The sequence below is a fragment of the Agelaius phoeniceus genome, chromosome 7, assembly GCF_051311805.1.
Source record: "Agelaius phoeniceus isolate bAgePho1 chromosome 7, bAgePho1.hap1, whole genome shotgun sequence".
NCBI classification, from domain to species: domain Eukaryota; kingdom Metazoa; phylum Chordata; class Aves; order Passeriformes; family Icteridae; genus Agelaius; species Agelaius phoeniceus.
Window position 1 is genome coordinate 39,048,833 of NC_135271.1, and position 15,411 is coordinate 39,064,243.

General features: G+C 44.5%; 1 protein-coding gene across 4 annotated transcripts in view; it reads left to right on the forward strand.

The window, feature by feature from the left end:
* Positions 1-15,411, forward strand: part of GLI2 (GLI family zinc finger 2) — a 192,056-nt gene that overhangs the window by 45,336 nt on the left and 131,309 nt on the right. For all 4 annotated transcript variants that reach the window (XM_077181631.1, XM_077181632.1, XM_077181630.1 and 1 more), the window contains exon 2: positions 7,313-7,475. In XM_077181631.1, coding sequence (XP_077037746.1) covers positions 7,343-7,475 — 133 coding nt within the window. In that variant the 5' untranslated portion in view covers positions 7,313-7,342. The remainder of the gene's footprint in view (positions 1-7,312; positions 7,476-15,411) is intronic.

The window sequence follows — 15,411 nt, forward strand, 5'->3', positions numbered from 1 at the left end:
CAGTTATAATGGTGACGCATCAGTTTTAAGCAATTTTTGTTTACCTGGTGCCTCCTCCCATATTTTTTGCTGCATGTTAATACAGCGTCTGACTACAGGAGTGTCTTGATTATCTTCTTTGACGGTTTTTTCGCATGTCGGAATTTGCTTAGTGGAAATTTTCTCATGATAAGACATGTAGGATTGGTTTTGTAAAATTACAAGCATGACTTTGTTTTCCTGTTCTACCACAAAAGACTCTTCCCTCCAGCCCCCACTCCTCCATCTTCTCAGCTCTTCCAAAGTAAGAAACAAAGATAACTTCTGAGGGAAAGGAGGGAAAGTCAGGTACCCCAGCCTGCATGCCTCAGCATGGACCAGTGCTGATTCTGTGTCTGGCTTTGAGCTTTTATGTCTGTTCGTTTGTTTTGATGATGTATTGTGATTGTTTTTAACCCAGCATCTGAAAGATAATTTTTGTTCAAGGCTCTAAGTTTGGCAACTTGGAAATATACTGGAAGTGGGGAAACGATTCAAATGTTCTGCTGTTTTATAAATCATACTTGTTTGTAATGAAGCAGCAATATTAAAGTGACATTAGTGTTTGTGAAAAATAGGAACATCAGGCTAAACCTGAAAAACGGCTGAAATTTTAGTTCCTCTCTTTAATATCATCTCCTTTCCAATAAATGCAGCCTAGAAAGTAAAATGGCTTTAGAAAGGAAAAAATAATTTATGTTGCAGTACAGTGGCCTCAGTGCTGTCATTTGGTGCCACAGAGCATCCTAGGATAGCTGGCCTGTGGTGGCCATTCCTGAAGGACGTGTCTCTCCCACAAATGCTATGCCACCTCTGTCAGCCCTGCCCAGGACCTGGGGGCCCAAGGGCTGGCTGCCCCTCTGTGCATGCTGGCATTGCAGCCTTGCTGCGTAGCACCCATCAGTGACTGGCTCCTGCTGGAAGGACTCCCAGGAGCTGCTGAAGGCTGGTTCTTGAGCAGGTGGCTGAATATTTACAGACAGTCCATGTGGTGATAATCTCTGAGTGCTACCACTCTTACTGTCCTTGTGTGATGTTAGGGGAAGGCTGCTGTGGTCAGTGTCAGCGTAAGTAGGGGGGGGCAGCACTTGTGACTCTTTTTGAGATGGTTTCCTTTCACATGGCTGCGACCACCTGAAGCAGTAAAGTCTTTTTGTGCCTAGGCACAAAGTCTTAGGTACTCCATGTACAAAGAGTGATGGAGCAGGCTGGAAGGCTGCACTCTTCGAAGCTGTTTGCCGGGCATATTTCTTCTATCAGAGAACCTTGCATGTCACTTTTCTTCCCTGTGTCTCTCTTCCCTCTGTGCCCTGCCTCCCTGTCCTGTCCCTCCCATGAGCAGATGTCATGTTGTGCCTACCCCTGCCCCAGCAGTGCATGTATCTCCATCTCTTGAGGAGCCAGGTCTGCCTACAGTCTTGCTTCTTCTCTGTTCTTCTCTGTTTACACAGGATTTGCCATTGTCTGTGCTTCATTCACTCATACTCCTCAGTAATCTTTAAGGTCATCCCCCTATCCCCTTATTTCCTATTTTCCAGGCCCTTGTCCATCTTCAGGAACTTACTGCTCTTTCCACATCCATCCAATCATCCTTTCAAACATCCCTCCTTCCCTCATGCCTCCTTCCTACCCTGCACTTTTCCTTTCTTTACCTTCCTGGACAGAATTGTGCCTGAAATATCCCAGGACTTGTGGAGCTGGCTGGAGGTGATGTTACTACAGTACAGAGAGACCCTACCAAGCCCCAGTCAGTTCTGGGTGCACTTTGACCCCTCCCAGTACTGCAGAGCAGCTTCTTCCTCGTGCTTTTGGTTTGCTGTTGCCATATGGAAATGGCAGATGGTGTTGATCAGGAAGTTAATCTAGAAGTGTATCCGTTTCATGCCGTACGCGAAGGATTTGTTCATTAAACTTAGAATTCTAATTTAAAGCCAATTAACGGAGTGATTTGAAGAGACTTGTTGTTTTTGAAGTTCAAAAGAGATGCTAAGTCTCTGATTTCAGCCTTTGTACATTCCAGAACCTGTATAACTATTGCAGTTTTGCCAACCCTACTGGGGGTATTTTTTGTCTCTTTTTCCCTCCTCTCTTTTTTTTTTTTTTTTTTTTTTCTTTTCATTTTTTGGAGTGATACAACTTTTACCATGGGCTGGAACTGTTGGGTCAAGCTTTCTCAGATTTCTCAGCAATTTTAGCCTTACCTTTGGGAGTAGGCAGGCAGAACTTGTGTGTCTTCCTATCCTGTTTGCTGCTAGCACAGCTCCCTCCTCCCTCCCTTTGGCAGCCTGGTATTTCTCTCCTCTGAGCAGGAGTCAGGGTAAGGGGTAGAAAACCAGCATAACTCCTGAGCAGCTCTGTGCCCTTCTAGCCCTGCTTCTGCCAGCATGGGTTTGTCTCTGCTTCCTTTCATCCCAGAAGCTGGGAGGGACCCACCACAGAAGGTTTTTTTGAGGGTAAGGGGCAGGAGTGGCTCCCAGACAGAGAGCTACTGCCCCAGTGTACAGCTCTAATTTCCATGTGTAATCAACCCTATAGGATTGGCCCAAGCAAACCATTCCTAAGAAATGTCAAGATGGGAAACCTTGTGTCAGGAGGACCTCAAAAGTGATTAGTTCTGAATTAATATTTATGCTGCTTTTACCTGAGATTGATATTCTGTAAACAGTTGTAGGTCCTTCAGCAGCAGACAGCCTGTTTGGATAGTCCCAAGATTTACTAGTGGCATTTAGACAGAAAAAACTTTCTTTAGTAATTTGAAGCATTTGCTGATATAAAAGAAAATAGAGGGGTCAAGTTTTGCTGTGGTACAGAGCCTATGACTTCACCAGGTTAACTGCTGCTACTTCCACGTAATTGAGAACATAATTTGGCTCAAACCCTGGGAGACTGAAAAGGATCACAGCAGCCATTGTATTAAGCCAATGTTCAGAGCAGTTGGCTCACACTGAATTTCATAAGTGGATCATGTATTCAGAAGGCTTTAGCTGTATGATACAGTCCACTGAAAAGAAGAGATGGTGGGAGTGTGTCCTTGTTTATCTTCACTAAAGCAGCACACCAGGAAAAGCTATCAGACCTGGGATTGTACCTACATAGGGCTGATGTGGCAGAATTTATTGTCTCCCTGTGGGTGCCTGAGCACAAACCTGGCAAGAGCTGTGCAAAGCTGCCCTTGGTTATCCCAGCTCCCATCAGCCTTGCCAGGAGCCAGCAGCAGTGGTAATGGACACTGGCTGTGGTGCTGGTGTCAGCAGCCAGCACACGTCCAGCGTGTCCCCTGGAGGTGACGCCACCTCACTGGCACTGCTAGGGCTGTGTGTGGGGAGGTCAGGTGGGGGTGAACTCAGAATGAAGAGAGAATACACACTGGTCTGAGAAAGCCCAAAATATTCCCAGAAAGTGAGATGGCTTCTGGAAGCATGCTTTGGAAATCCCTTTCTGCCCCTTGCATGGGGCTACCAGCCTTGAAGGTGGCACTCAGGATTGGATCTGAGTCTCAGTGTCACTGGCAGTGTCTGCCCTCTGCCAGAGAGGATCACTCCCACAGTGCTGCTTACTCTTTGAGCAGATATAGGCAAAATTGGTCATTCATTTGTCACAGAGAAGAAAAAAAATGTGTTTTCTGCCCTGTCTAGGGGAGGAGAAGGGGGTTTCCTGATGAAAGAACAATCCTGAAGAAGGAAATAATTGCCTTTTAAAAAAAAAAAAAAAAAAAAAGGGTGTGCAGAGGGTATGGCTGATGAGTATCTGTTCATTCCTAAGTTTGCCAGCAGTCCTGCTCAGGCTGATGCCCTCCAAAAGAGACAGGCATTTTCGGACAGCACTTCAGACCATTCCTCAAGCACTTGGCGGGAGGGATTGTTTTATTAGGAAAGTTTACGGCTTCTTGTTTTCCCTCAAAGGCAAATGTGACTTTGTTGTTTTTAATTCTGTTGGGATTTCTCCCTTTTAATATACAACACAGCTGTTAAAATAGCTAGGGTTGTCTAGGGCAAATCATATAGCACTTTCCTTGTTCAGATCTCAGATGGCTGCCTTTTTAGTGTCACTGCAGAATTATATTACAGGGCATATGAATAGTGCTGGTATTAGTGTCAAAATCAATTACCCAGTCCTCCTCCTGCAGAGAAAGCTACAAACCTTAGGAAAAATCTGAGTAATCCATTCTGGTTTTCTAATTCTGAGTAATGACGGAGGGCAGAGAGTTGTGCTTGAATAAGTGCATAGGGTCTTTCTCTGTATAGTCACTCCTAAATGCATGCTCTTTACAGGAAAAAGCAGGCTCCCTGTGAAACCCTTTTTCATGCCAAATGGCTCACTGCTAAGATTAATCTGTCATTGAATTTATAAATTCTGTGTGGCACAGAGCAGCAGAAAAAGTTTAGCATCAAACAGAAAGCAAAGTATGCATTGCTTAAAAAATGAATGTTGTGCTCCTGGATAGTGTGGATTGACTGCCTCCACCAATATATCTTCTTATACTGGTAATAAAAACACTTCCATAGCCTTGTGCCTCAAAGGATCTCAAAGCACTTTGCAAATAGGGCAAAGTACTATTTCCTATTTTATGGCTGTGGAAACTGGTTGCAAGAGAGGAGTTAAGCTTTTTGCCCAGGGACACTGAGGAGACTGTAGCAGGTCCATGATGGGGACCTAAATCTCCAGAGTTCCAGTGCTGTGTCCTGGTCACACATTGCACCACAGGGAAGGCTGCTGGCCACCAGCTCTTGGCTGCTGTCTGTGAAACCTCAAAAGGTGGGGTATGAAACAGTGTTGGTGCTCCTTTGCTCACTGGTCTGTGGGCAGAGGTGCTGAGCAGAGCAGGATCTGGCAGGAAGGATGCTTGTGTCTTCCTGGGCTGAGATGATCAGCTCTGGCTGTGGGGTGCTGTGAAAAGAAAATGACTTTTAGTTGCTGCTGACTTGGGGAGAAGCTCGGAACCTCACAGTCAGCCTGCTCTGCCCCAGGCACCTTTACAAAGCAAAAATAATTATAGATTTATTACCCTAAATCCTGTGAGATTAGAGTAGTTGCATTATTTATTTTTTTTCTAATCTGGTATTTGAGGATTTACCTGTTTAATACAACCACTTATTACAAACACTTGAATATTGTTTTAAATTCATAATTCATCTGAAAAGAGAGCATTACAGCTGCAAAGACCAGATTTTCAAATACAGGCATGATCTCCTGTCACATTCCAGTTGGATAAATGACACATCTGAAAAACTGGGTCCCTACTGAGGTGTCTGTGGCAGGGATGTAGAGGTTTTGCTTCAGGCATCTCTGGAAAAAAAACCATGGCTCTTATCTGCATGTTTCACAGAACAAGTCCTGTTACCAGTTCCTTCCTTCCCCTCGCTGGCTGCTGAGCTTTGCAGTGCCCGAGGATGCTCCCTCACCCCCAGGGCTGCCCCCAGGGTCAGGGTGCCCAGAGAAGGGGGGTTGGGGTGCGAGGGCCAGCGTCTGGTTTCAAACAAAAGTGCAAAGCCTTGAAAGGAGGGACTAAGAAGAAACAGGTGGGGGGTTAGCCATGGAGCCTCTGAAGTTTATTTGCTTAACGAACAGAAGCCCAGGCTGTCAGACCTAGGTCAAATACTCCTGCAGTTCGGGTGTATTTATTTCATACGTGGCCTGTAACCCAACCTGATTCCTGGATTAAACCACTGTAAAGTCCTGGCCCCAGGAACACATCCCATGCTTGCCATCAAGCCCAGCACATGCCGGGGCAGGACCTTGAGGGGCCACCTCGGTGTTCAGCGGAGCCTTGTGTCATCAGTAAAGCCTGTAATTGTGGGTCCTGTCATTTCCAGTGCGAGCTCTGCAGCTTACAGCTGCACACTGTGACCACAGATCCATCACTTCATTGTCCCATTAACGTGAGCCACGCCTGAAGGCTCCTGGGATGAGCTGCTCAGGCTGCAGCACACAGCTGCTTGGTGGGACACCACTGTCCCAGAGCCCAGGCAGTGGTGACAGTTCTGCACAGGCACCAGGTCCATCACAGGGTGGGAACTCCTGAAATCTTTGTGCTTTCAAGTTTTTAGGAGAGTTCACCTTTTAGTTCAATATTTTCAGGAGTCAAGTCAGTCCTCCAGAGCAAAGGGAGGGAAGTTCTGAATTGGCACAATGGTGGTAAAACTACCCGCACACACACACAAAAAATGTTCTGGTTTCCCAGATATTTCCCCAATCCCATTAATTCTAGTAAGGCAAACAGCCAGTGTGCTCCAGAGTATTTCAGGAGATGAAAAATTTGCATTTGAAAATTTGCATGTGAAAAATTGCAGATCTGCATTAAAATTAGAAAGGAAAGAGGAATTAGCAGTGGGTTTTCCCAAGCCCAGCCTGAGGCTGATAGTGCCAGGTAACTGTGCTGGTTACCTGCAAGGAGGAGTCAGGTGGAGACGTGTGATATCAAACGAGGTAAAATGAGGGGAACAAAGTATTTGCATTCAGAAATAAAGTATGCCTCATCATTTTAGAGAAACCCTGTTTTTACAGCAGATTTTGGATACCCATATGTTTGCTTTAAAGTCTAAATCATGCAGAAAAAAATGGTCAAAAAGTTCAGGAGCTGCAATGTTTTATCAACCTAAGTTTAAAAACCTAGGTTATTTGTATCTTCTTGTTTTGTGGATATTTCATGGCATTTAATTCACTATTTGTGGCTGATTTTTAGATGCAATTAGTCAGGATAGAAGAAGTTTTTTGAGAGAGAAAGGGATCAGTGTTTGTTAGACTTCACCAGTGAGAGCTTGATGGGATATGGCAGACCTGCTATGGCTTATCTATAAGCATTGCTGAATAGTTTTGATCATGACACTGGTTCCATACCAGCCCACAGCATAGCCACCCACTGTGGGATAGAAAAAAAACCTCACTTTGAATATATGTTTATCTGTATTTTATTGAAAATTTTTCACTGAGTTTTTTCTTAGGATGATCTAGGTCATGTATACAATGGGTAAATCCATGTAATGTGTGCTAAATATTTGTATCTCACCTATCCTATAACCCTGGAAAGCCCTTTGGACCTGTAAACTTTACTGTATAGCCCAAGTTTAGCTGGGGATTGGTTTTTGGTCCTGATCTTTGTAGATCTGTGAGAGCACCCAGTCCTTTACATGGTTGTGGCCTTTGTGCCTATGTTTGCTGGAGTTAGGAACCCAGGAATTCTTTGCTGCTTGCCATTTGCTTTTGAACTCTGCCAAACCATCTTATGCTTCATGGAGTTGATTCTTCCTGTTTTGTGAGTGGTGACCAGAATCTGGTTTTGTTTTATGTCCTGTAGGGTTCCTGAGCTGGAAGATGCCCGTCTAAGATGGAAACTTCTGCTTCAACAGCTGCTGGGAAAAAAGAAGGGAAAGGTGCTGTTCTGGAGGGGAATGGCTTTACAGAGACGGGGAAGAAACCCCCTCCTTTAGCAGCAGCGGGAGCAGCAGTGTCACAAGGAGGTACTTTGTTTTCCACAATTTGAAAGCAGCAGGGGTGTTTTTCATTAGACTGTAAGAATTTAATAAGTATGGTGGCATCTGTCTTCCTGTGAACACGCTGAGTTTATTGGGGTTCTGGGCTGTCAGAGGATCTGGAAGCTGTGTCACTGCGCGGCATCCAAACGTCACCGTGGTGTGATGGAGAACTGGGCTGGGGTGAGGGGTGGCTGGGGGGGAGTTGGGGCATCCCATCAATGCTTGCCATCAGCTGACTGGTGCTGCACAGTGTTGGCAGCACTGTGCCCTCCACTCCTCCATGGTTAAAGAGTGCCTGGTGGGACTGGCTGGAGATGGGGAGCACCTCATTGTCCTGGTCAGAAAGGGGTGTCATGTGCCAGCTGTGATCCTGCTAATGAGCTAAACAGACTGCGTGGTCTTCAGTCATTGCTGCTGGGATTTCATGGTTAGAGAGGAATTTGGGAATGTCCAGACCCAGTGCAGGCATGTTCATAAAGAAACCCCTCCACTTGTGCTGTTCCTGTTCAAATCAGTGTGTTAAGCAAGATTTTGGTCTTGCTTCTGTTGAAGTCAACTGGGAAGCTCTTGTGGACACCTGCAGGCATGGAACCATTACTGGTGGATGTAACTGGTGTGCAGGTGAACATGCAGGGATGTTGCTCCTGCCTCCTCCTGCTTGCTGTGGCATGCAAAACCCACTCCCATCTCTGGTACACGTGTGCTGGTGGATATCCAGAGTAGTGCCAGGGCCCATCATGGTGGCACAGCTGTGGGCCAGGCTGTGCCCACTGGGGAGCCACCATAGCTGCCCTCTTGCAGGGGACTGGTTGTCATCTTTGGACAGGGTATAAGAGACAAATTTAGTTTCCACCAGTTTGGATGTGACAGGAGACACCCCAGCTGTGTAAACTTTGCAGACAGCTTTTTTTTTTCCTTTTTGAAATACATGCTGTTGCTAGTCAGAGTCTACCTCAAAATAATCCTGTCCTCTCCCCTTCCTTCAGTGCAGGGTGGTTTTTCATCACCCCAGGAGAACAGAATGACTCTTCTGTGAGCTCCTCTCTTTCTTACTTAGATTGGCTGGAGAGTTTGAGTTTTTTGTTGCCTGAGTTTTGAAGATAGTTTCCGACCAAAAAGGCTTAAATCTGCTTTATCACTCCTTTTCCGTAAACTTTGCTACTCAGGTTTCTTTTTCCAATTGACCTGTGAAGATTCAGATGCACAGAATAAAGTAGAGTGGCTAGTAATCTATCAGATTAGTTTGTGTGTTTGAGAAACATTTTCTTAAAAGCAACCAAAAAGTCTTTTATAAAATTGTTTGGAGGGAAACGCAGTTTTGTGGTGCTGGATGGGTCTGAGCCACTTTCCTTGTGAGCACTGCACAAAGTGGCAGAAAGGAAGGCTTGCCAGGAAGCAGAAATAGGGGGGACAGCAATGTGCAGAAGCTTGGCACCCCCCAGCAAATCCCTGAAGAAGCAAAGGCTGTAGGAACTACTGAGGCAGCCCACTTGAGGTATCATCTCAGTGACTGGCAGACTTGAAGGGTTGATTGGCCCCAACGTAGTCCAAGCATGTTCTAAAATTCACAACCCAGAGATGTGCTGTTATGAATAAACACCTTCTCCCCACTTGGCACTTGCCTTGGGAGCGCCTCCACTGAGGAAGCAGTCACAACCTTTCCAGAGATCCAAATGAGGATGCCCTGAGGTGGAGTGTCCATCAGCCCGTGTGGCATCCCTGGAGACCTAATTGGTTTTTAAGCATCTAGTATAATGTGTTCTGTTAGCAGTGTGCTCTCACCTTTGGAAAAAAGTGATTTATGGGCTCAATATTTCTCCTTTTAGTAGGAGGAAGTGGAGAAGTAAGTTGAGGATTGTTTGAAGATGTCAGGGGAATTGTGATAAAAGCGTTGTGTAATGAGATGTAAAGAGTGAAATCTGTGTCACGCTGTGAGGAAAAGTGCTCATAAATGACCCAAAATGGCAGCAGTGGAGCAGCGTGTGGCTGGGCACTGGCCGCGGGACGCTGCAGGTGATGCACGTGCTCTTGTGGCTCCAAGTGCTTCCCTTTGAACTCTGGCTAGACATAATACAGGCTCCTGAAAGCCAGCAGCATGCTTGTGCATGTGCTTGAAAGCAGGAAAATTGATACGAACTTGTCTTCTAACCTGAGTTAACTGCAAGGTGTGATTTAGCAGGTGATGACAAAAAGGCTGGGTAGAGATGAGACTCTACTTACATGGTATTCATGCTAATGTAACATGTTTGATGCTCTAAACTAAAGTAATTATTCACAACAGGCCAGAACTATGAGTATTTATGGTCATATTTTTACAGAAGAAAGCAAACGAGCTTGGAGATTAATTAGAAAGTTCAGTTTGAGGAGGGCATCAGCTTTAAAGGGGGGGCCTCTGAGCTCCCCACCCTGCTTTGGGGCCGTACGGGCAAGTCTTTATTCTCATCCAAGACAGACTCTTGATTTCATTTATTGCAGAAGTTTTACTCTTTGTACTAGCATATGAGGCTCAGCCAGCGCTGCAAATCACCAAGCTGCTCTCCAGAGCCAAACAAATGTAATTTGCAACACATTTCTCCTCCTTTATTCTACTGAGTCACACAGAAGGAGTGCCATCATAGCATGTTTTGCATATTTCTCAGATCATAAGGTTTTCTTTTTCCCTTGTAGGAATTAATGGATTCATAAGGTTTTATTTCTAATTAATTGAAGGAATAAACTGAATATTGGTTAAATAATTGAAGAATAACTATTTGATTATATTATTAGTTAGACTGTATTATTATAAGATAATATGTTCAGTTTGCATTTCTAGTTCCCTTGCTTTGGGTATTTGTCCCAAATGTTTCCAGCCTCTAACAAATTAAGTTATGGCTGTGGGAAAAGAGATCAATATTGTTGATGCTGGCAGTAGAGAAGAGTCCTTTTGTACTAAAAATTTGCATCTCAGTCTTCTGAAGCTGCCATTTTAAACATCATCTGCGACAGTTTTTTTATAGTAACTCATTGATCAGATGTTTAGAAATTGGCCTCACAGATATGACATCAGGGAAGTCTCTCCTAATTTTCTGGTTTTCCATAAATCATGTTGGCCAGGGAGTCAAAGCTTCTCTTTTCACTTGCAGTAGGGGCAGCTGTGTATGTGTGACTGCGATGGAAAGTGTTTATAATGACAGTGTGTAGGAACTGTAGACAAGTTAGATCTGCAGAAGAGGCTCTTGGTTTTATTGTCTCTACTTCTGGGAGGGCAACATACAACTATTCAAGTTCAGAAAACCATTCTGTTGAATGCCAAAATCCATATTGCTGTGTAGGGTGGGAGGGTTTGGTGCAGAGCACCACGGGTGAGGCTGGGTTTTGTCCTCCAGGCTGGCTCTGACACATCCTCTGTACCTACAGGCATGAGGAAGCCCAGGCACATGACTGTAGGGGAAATTTAAATGAGCCACTCTTTCAAAGGCAGAGATATTTAGGAAGATAGGTTTCTCATCTTGTAATAAAAATTAAATACAAATTCTCCTAAATGCTAACTGCCCAACTTTAACAAGGTCCAGAATGCACCTTTCCCTCTCCACCCCACCCTCTGCATGACACAAACTCCAAGTTCCCAAATTGATGGTGTTTATGTTTGAAACATTTTTCTGATGTCTGGCTCTGTCAAGACTAATTTTAGCATTTCTAAAGCTGAGTAAAAATACAGCCTCATTACTTTGATGTCAGAGCATAGTTTACTATTAGTATATTCTGGGGTTTATCATTTTAGTCATGTTTAACACAGCTACAGCAGGCATGCACTATTAAATCTGGCTTATTTTACATTCCTGTCCGAAATTATTTATTTGGAACAATTTCCTCTCTATCAAAAGACACGGCTAATGCTGAGTTTTAATGTGTTATTTACACACAAAATAACCTATTTACAACTCAGTATCTGCCGCAGGGAGAATGAATGGGGCAGTGCTCCCTTCATCCTGTTGTATCTGAGTTTAACAATCTGGATTGCTAATAGAACCATTTATCACAGGGTGGTAATTTATTTTATGTTAGCTGCACAGGTCTCCCTGCCTCTGATCTATGGAAATACTTTGTATATAATGAAGTTCAACAAGTCATTTGGTGTAAACATGGGGAAGCCAAGCTGCAGAACTAGTACGACTCTGGCTGTGCTTTTTTTTTCTTCCAGGAGGTAACGACTCTCCTCTGATATTAAGGCTTCAGTTGATGAAATACAGCTCTTTGCCCTGTGTGTGCTTTAAAGGCAGAGTATGGGGCTTTTCTGCAGTGGATCAGAGATTGGGATGGAGTTTGCTCACTTGATTTATGGGCTGGCAGGAATGCTTAGTTCTGCAGAAGTAGCACACTCAGCCCTTTCACAGGCAGAGGAGAAGGGCAGGGAGCACCTCCCATTCCTCTCCAGAGGTCTTCCATAAGCAAGCCCCAAGTGGCATTGGCAGGGAGTCCTTGTGCAGTTCAGCTTGTCTTAGTGCTAGATTATGGGAAGACCATGTAAATGAGGAGGAGGAAATGCCAGCATCCCAGCACACCTCAGTGCACTGAAAAAATATATAGTCTGTGTGGCCCAAGACTCAGACAAATTAGAATGAGAACAGCCCCAATGAAGTCATCTCCTATGTCCACCCTGGAGGGGCAGGGATCTTCTTGAAGAATGTTTTTCATTCAGTTCACATTTTCCAGGAAAAGGAACATAACCAGTACAAGCACATTCTTAGTTTCCCTGCCCTGCACTGCTTTGCTGTGTACATCTTAAAATACTGAGAGATGTGTTCAACAGAAAAGCTGGGACTGGCTCCAGGGGGAGAGGGGGCAAGTGGTTAAAACTGAATGATGGGAAAGTCCTGTAATTCAGACTGAGAAATTCTCCTACTGCACAGACTTCAGTGGCCCCCACCTTGGGTAGAGCTTCAGTGCAGTGCTGCCACAAGAGCAGCAGCAGTCAAGAACTGTATTTCTTCTCTGACTGTTTCTGTCAGCCTTTCATGAAACTAATTCTCTTGGGTCCTGAAGTGTATTTCTTTGCAACTGTAGCCCTTCTGAGTGCGCAGATTGCCTACAGTTCCTTGTGTACCCACTCATGTCCCTTTGGGCAGCTGGATGTCTCAGATGCTCAGACTGGTGCAGTGCTGAGACTGTTCCCAGTCACAGGATATCAAGGACAGTGACAAGCTTGCCAGCTTTGTCTCATGCTGGTCACCTGGCACCTGCTCTTTGGGATAGTTGAGAAGGATTCGTGTAGAGATAGATGAAGTCAAAGCCAGGCTGCACCATTTTTATGTTTCATGAGCAGTGTCTGGGGTGTGGGCCTGGCAGGGAGTACTCTGGGAACAGCAGGTTTAGTTCTTCAGTTACAGTGGCAGAATTTTGATAATTAAGATTGCCACAAACTGTGCTACAAAAGCACGTTTTGTCTTCTGCCTGCCCTTTGTCTTCTATCCACAGCTTGCAATGCTGTCTCCCTAGTTTCTTCTTCGAAGGAGTCAGCCCAGGTAATCCTTTGCTTTGCTTAAATGTGTGATTGGAGTCTGACTTCTTGGTTTGTTTTCTTTTTTCCCTCATGGGGGAAAGTTCTTGCCCAGGCCTCTCTACTGACTTTGTGTGGTAGCCAACCCTGTGGGCAAAGGTGTGACCTCAGAGTGGATAACCATTAATGTTTACAGACTTTTTCATTCAAATTGTGTAGCCCTTAGGTGATGCAACAGCTTTATGGTTGGACATGATGATCTTAAGTGTCTTTTCCAGCCTAAACAATTCTATAATTCACAGCATCAGCTAGCATTCCCTAATTGTATATAGCTCCTCCACACTGTTAAAGCAAAAGTTCTTATAATTTCAGCTCGTTACAGATGCAAAGGTACTTTTGAAGACAGAGTAATTTTATTTCATCCCTAACCATACTGCCGGTTTGCACGCCAAGTTGAAAAGCTTTTATGACTTTAAAATAGAACAAGTAATTCTTCACAGGCTGGTTCTGGCATTGGTGATCCCAACCATTAAGCGCCACCTGGAAGACCTTTGTATTTTGTGAGTGTATTATCTTACCATTAATAATAACTGTAATAATAATAACTTCTGCGTTTCTATTACTCTGTAAGCTCCATAAGTTTATTCTGGCAAATACTGGTAAGTCTTCTTCTCTGGGGACCCAGTTTAGTCTTCATGTAAGTGCCCTCAGAGGGTACCTAAATATAACCTTTATAACTGGTGCTAAACTTACCTATTGTGGATTGGTCCATTGTAGTCAAGTAAGAAAATCTAGTGGTGATAATGGATTATCTCCTGGATTGTCTCCTCTGCCAGCACATCCCCAGAGCTTGAATTTTTAGTATCTCTGGCAGCTTTTTGCTTGAATGTCTGTGAATTTGTGCAGGTTTTATAAATCAATTCTCCCAACAGCACCCATTAGCCAAGGCATTTGAGCCTTCCATAATCATGGGAGGACAAAGGATGGGAGTTATTTTGTCTAAGTTTGCTGCCTAAGTGTTAGGTGTCTAGTTTGGGATGCTTTTGTATTAGAGTGGAGTGAATCACATTGTGCCTGCTTTATTCCTTTGAGGGCTTCATGCCTGATTTAATGTTAGGTGGAAAAATCCCAGTCTTCCCAACTTTGCCAAAATTTCAAAGTGGGGTTAAAGTGAGAAACCAAGGTGGGACTAGATTAATATTTAAAGCCTTTCATTCATGTTCATCAGTCCATAGCCTGATGAGCAGTCTGGGAGCCCTGACTGCCAGCTCTGAACTGAAATCTCACCCTTGGCTTCTCAAGTTAGAAGCAAACTCAGCGCCCAGATGTCAACATAGCCAGGGGGGCTGCTTCCCAGAGCTGCTCCTGCTTTACACCAGGGTTGGCAAAACTAGTGTTTTAACAGCCCATTCAGAGAGATGGGAGATTTAAAATCCCCACTAAAAATACAAGGGGAAAAACCATAGTAAATTCTCAAGGCTACAAAAAGCTCCTAAAAATAACCCAAATGGAGGAAGGCTATTAATGCAAAAGTAAATAATTATGTTAAGGAAAGCAACTAGAGAGGCCAGTTGTGTAAATCACTTTAAGGGGAACAAGCCTTAGATAAAATCCATCCTTTTATCACACAGATTAGGTCTACCTTTGGATGCTAAATAATTGATAGGGTTTGGCAGAGTGTTCCATGGCTGCCTGCACAGAGCAGTGGGACTGCTCCCGAGGTCAGACGAGTGGCAAAGAAAAATGTTCCTAGAAACGCTGTGCATCCAATACCAGCACCAAGAAACAGGGCTTTTATTCCCAGCACCCCCTAAAGAAATGGCCTTGAGAAGGCATCCATACACCTTGCAGTGAAAAGAGGACTTGGCATTGTTCCTCACCTTGTTAAACTGCCCCCATGAAATCAGGTTGTCTGTTTTCATGGTTTTGTGTGGTGATGAGTGAGGTGCAGAGGCCTGAGAGGATACAGCCAGTTTCGCTGGAACTTTATAATTAGAGAAGATTAATTATGCTGTATGGTGGCTTCTGGGAAGCCCAGGGCTTGTGGGGGGATTTCTTGCTTTGTGCAGCCCCCACACAGCCTCAACACTTCAGCATCTGTCTGCGTATGAACATCCTGGCAAGACAGGGAGAGGTCATTGCTCCCATTCTGCAGACAGGGAGACAGGGGATTTTTTTCCAGGATCAAAGTGGCTAATATGGATTGAGCTGTTTCAGAGGGATGTCAAGAACTGATTATCTCTGGGACTTCAGATGTTCATATGTGGCGTACATGGGATATAGATAATAGTACAGAGGTCTTAGCCCAGGTTCCTTGGTTCACCATATCCACTAGCAAGCCCTTCCTCTCTCAATGATATGCCATGTAATCATGGTCAGATGACTCAAATCCTCATGCCCATCTGCCAAACGGAGGCGTTGTTTCTTTCCCTTCAGGAGAGATGA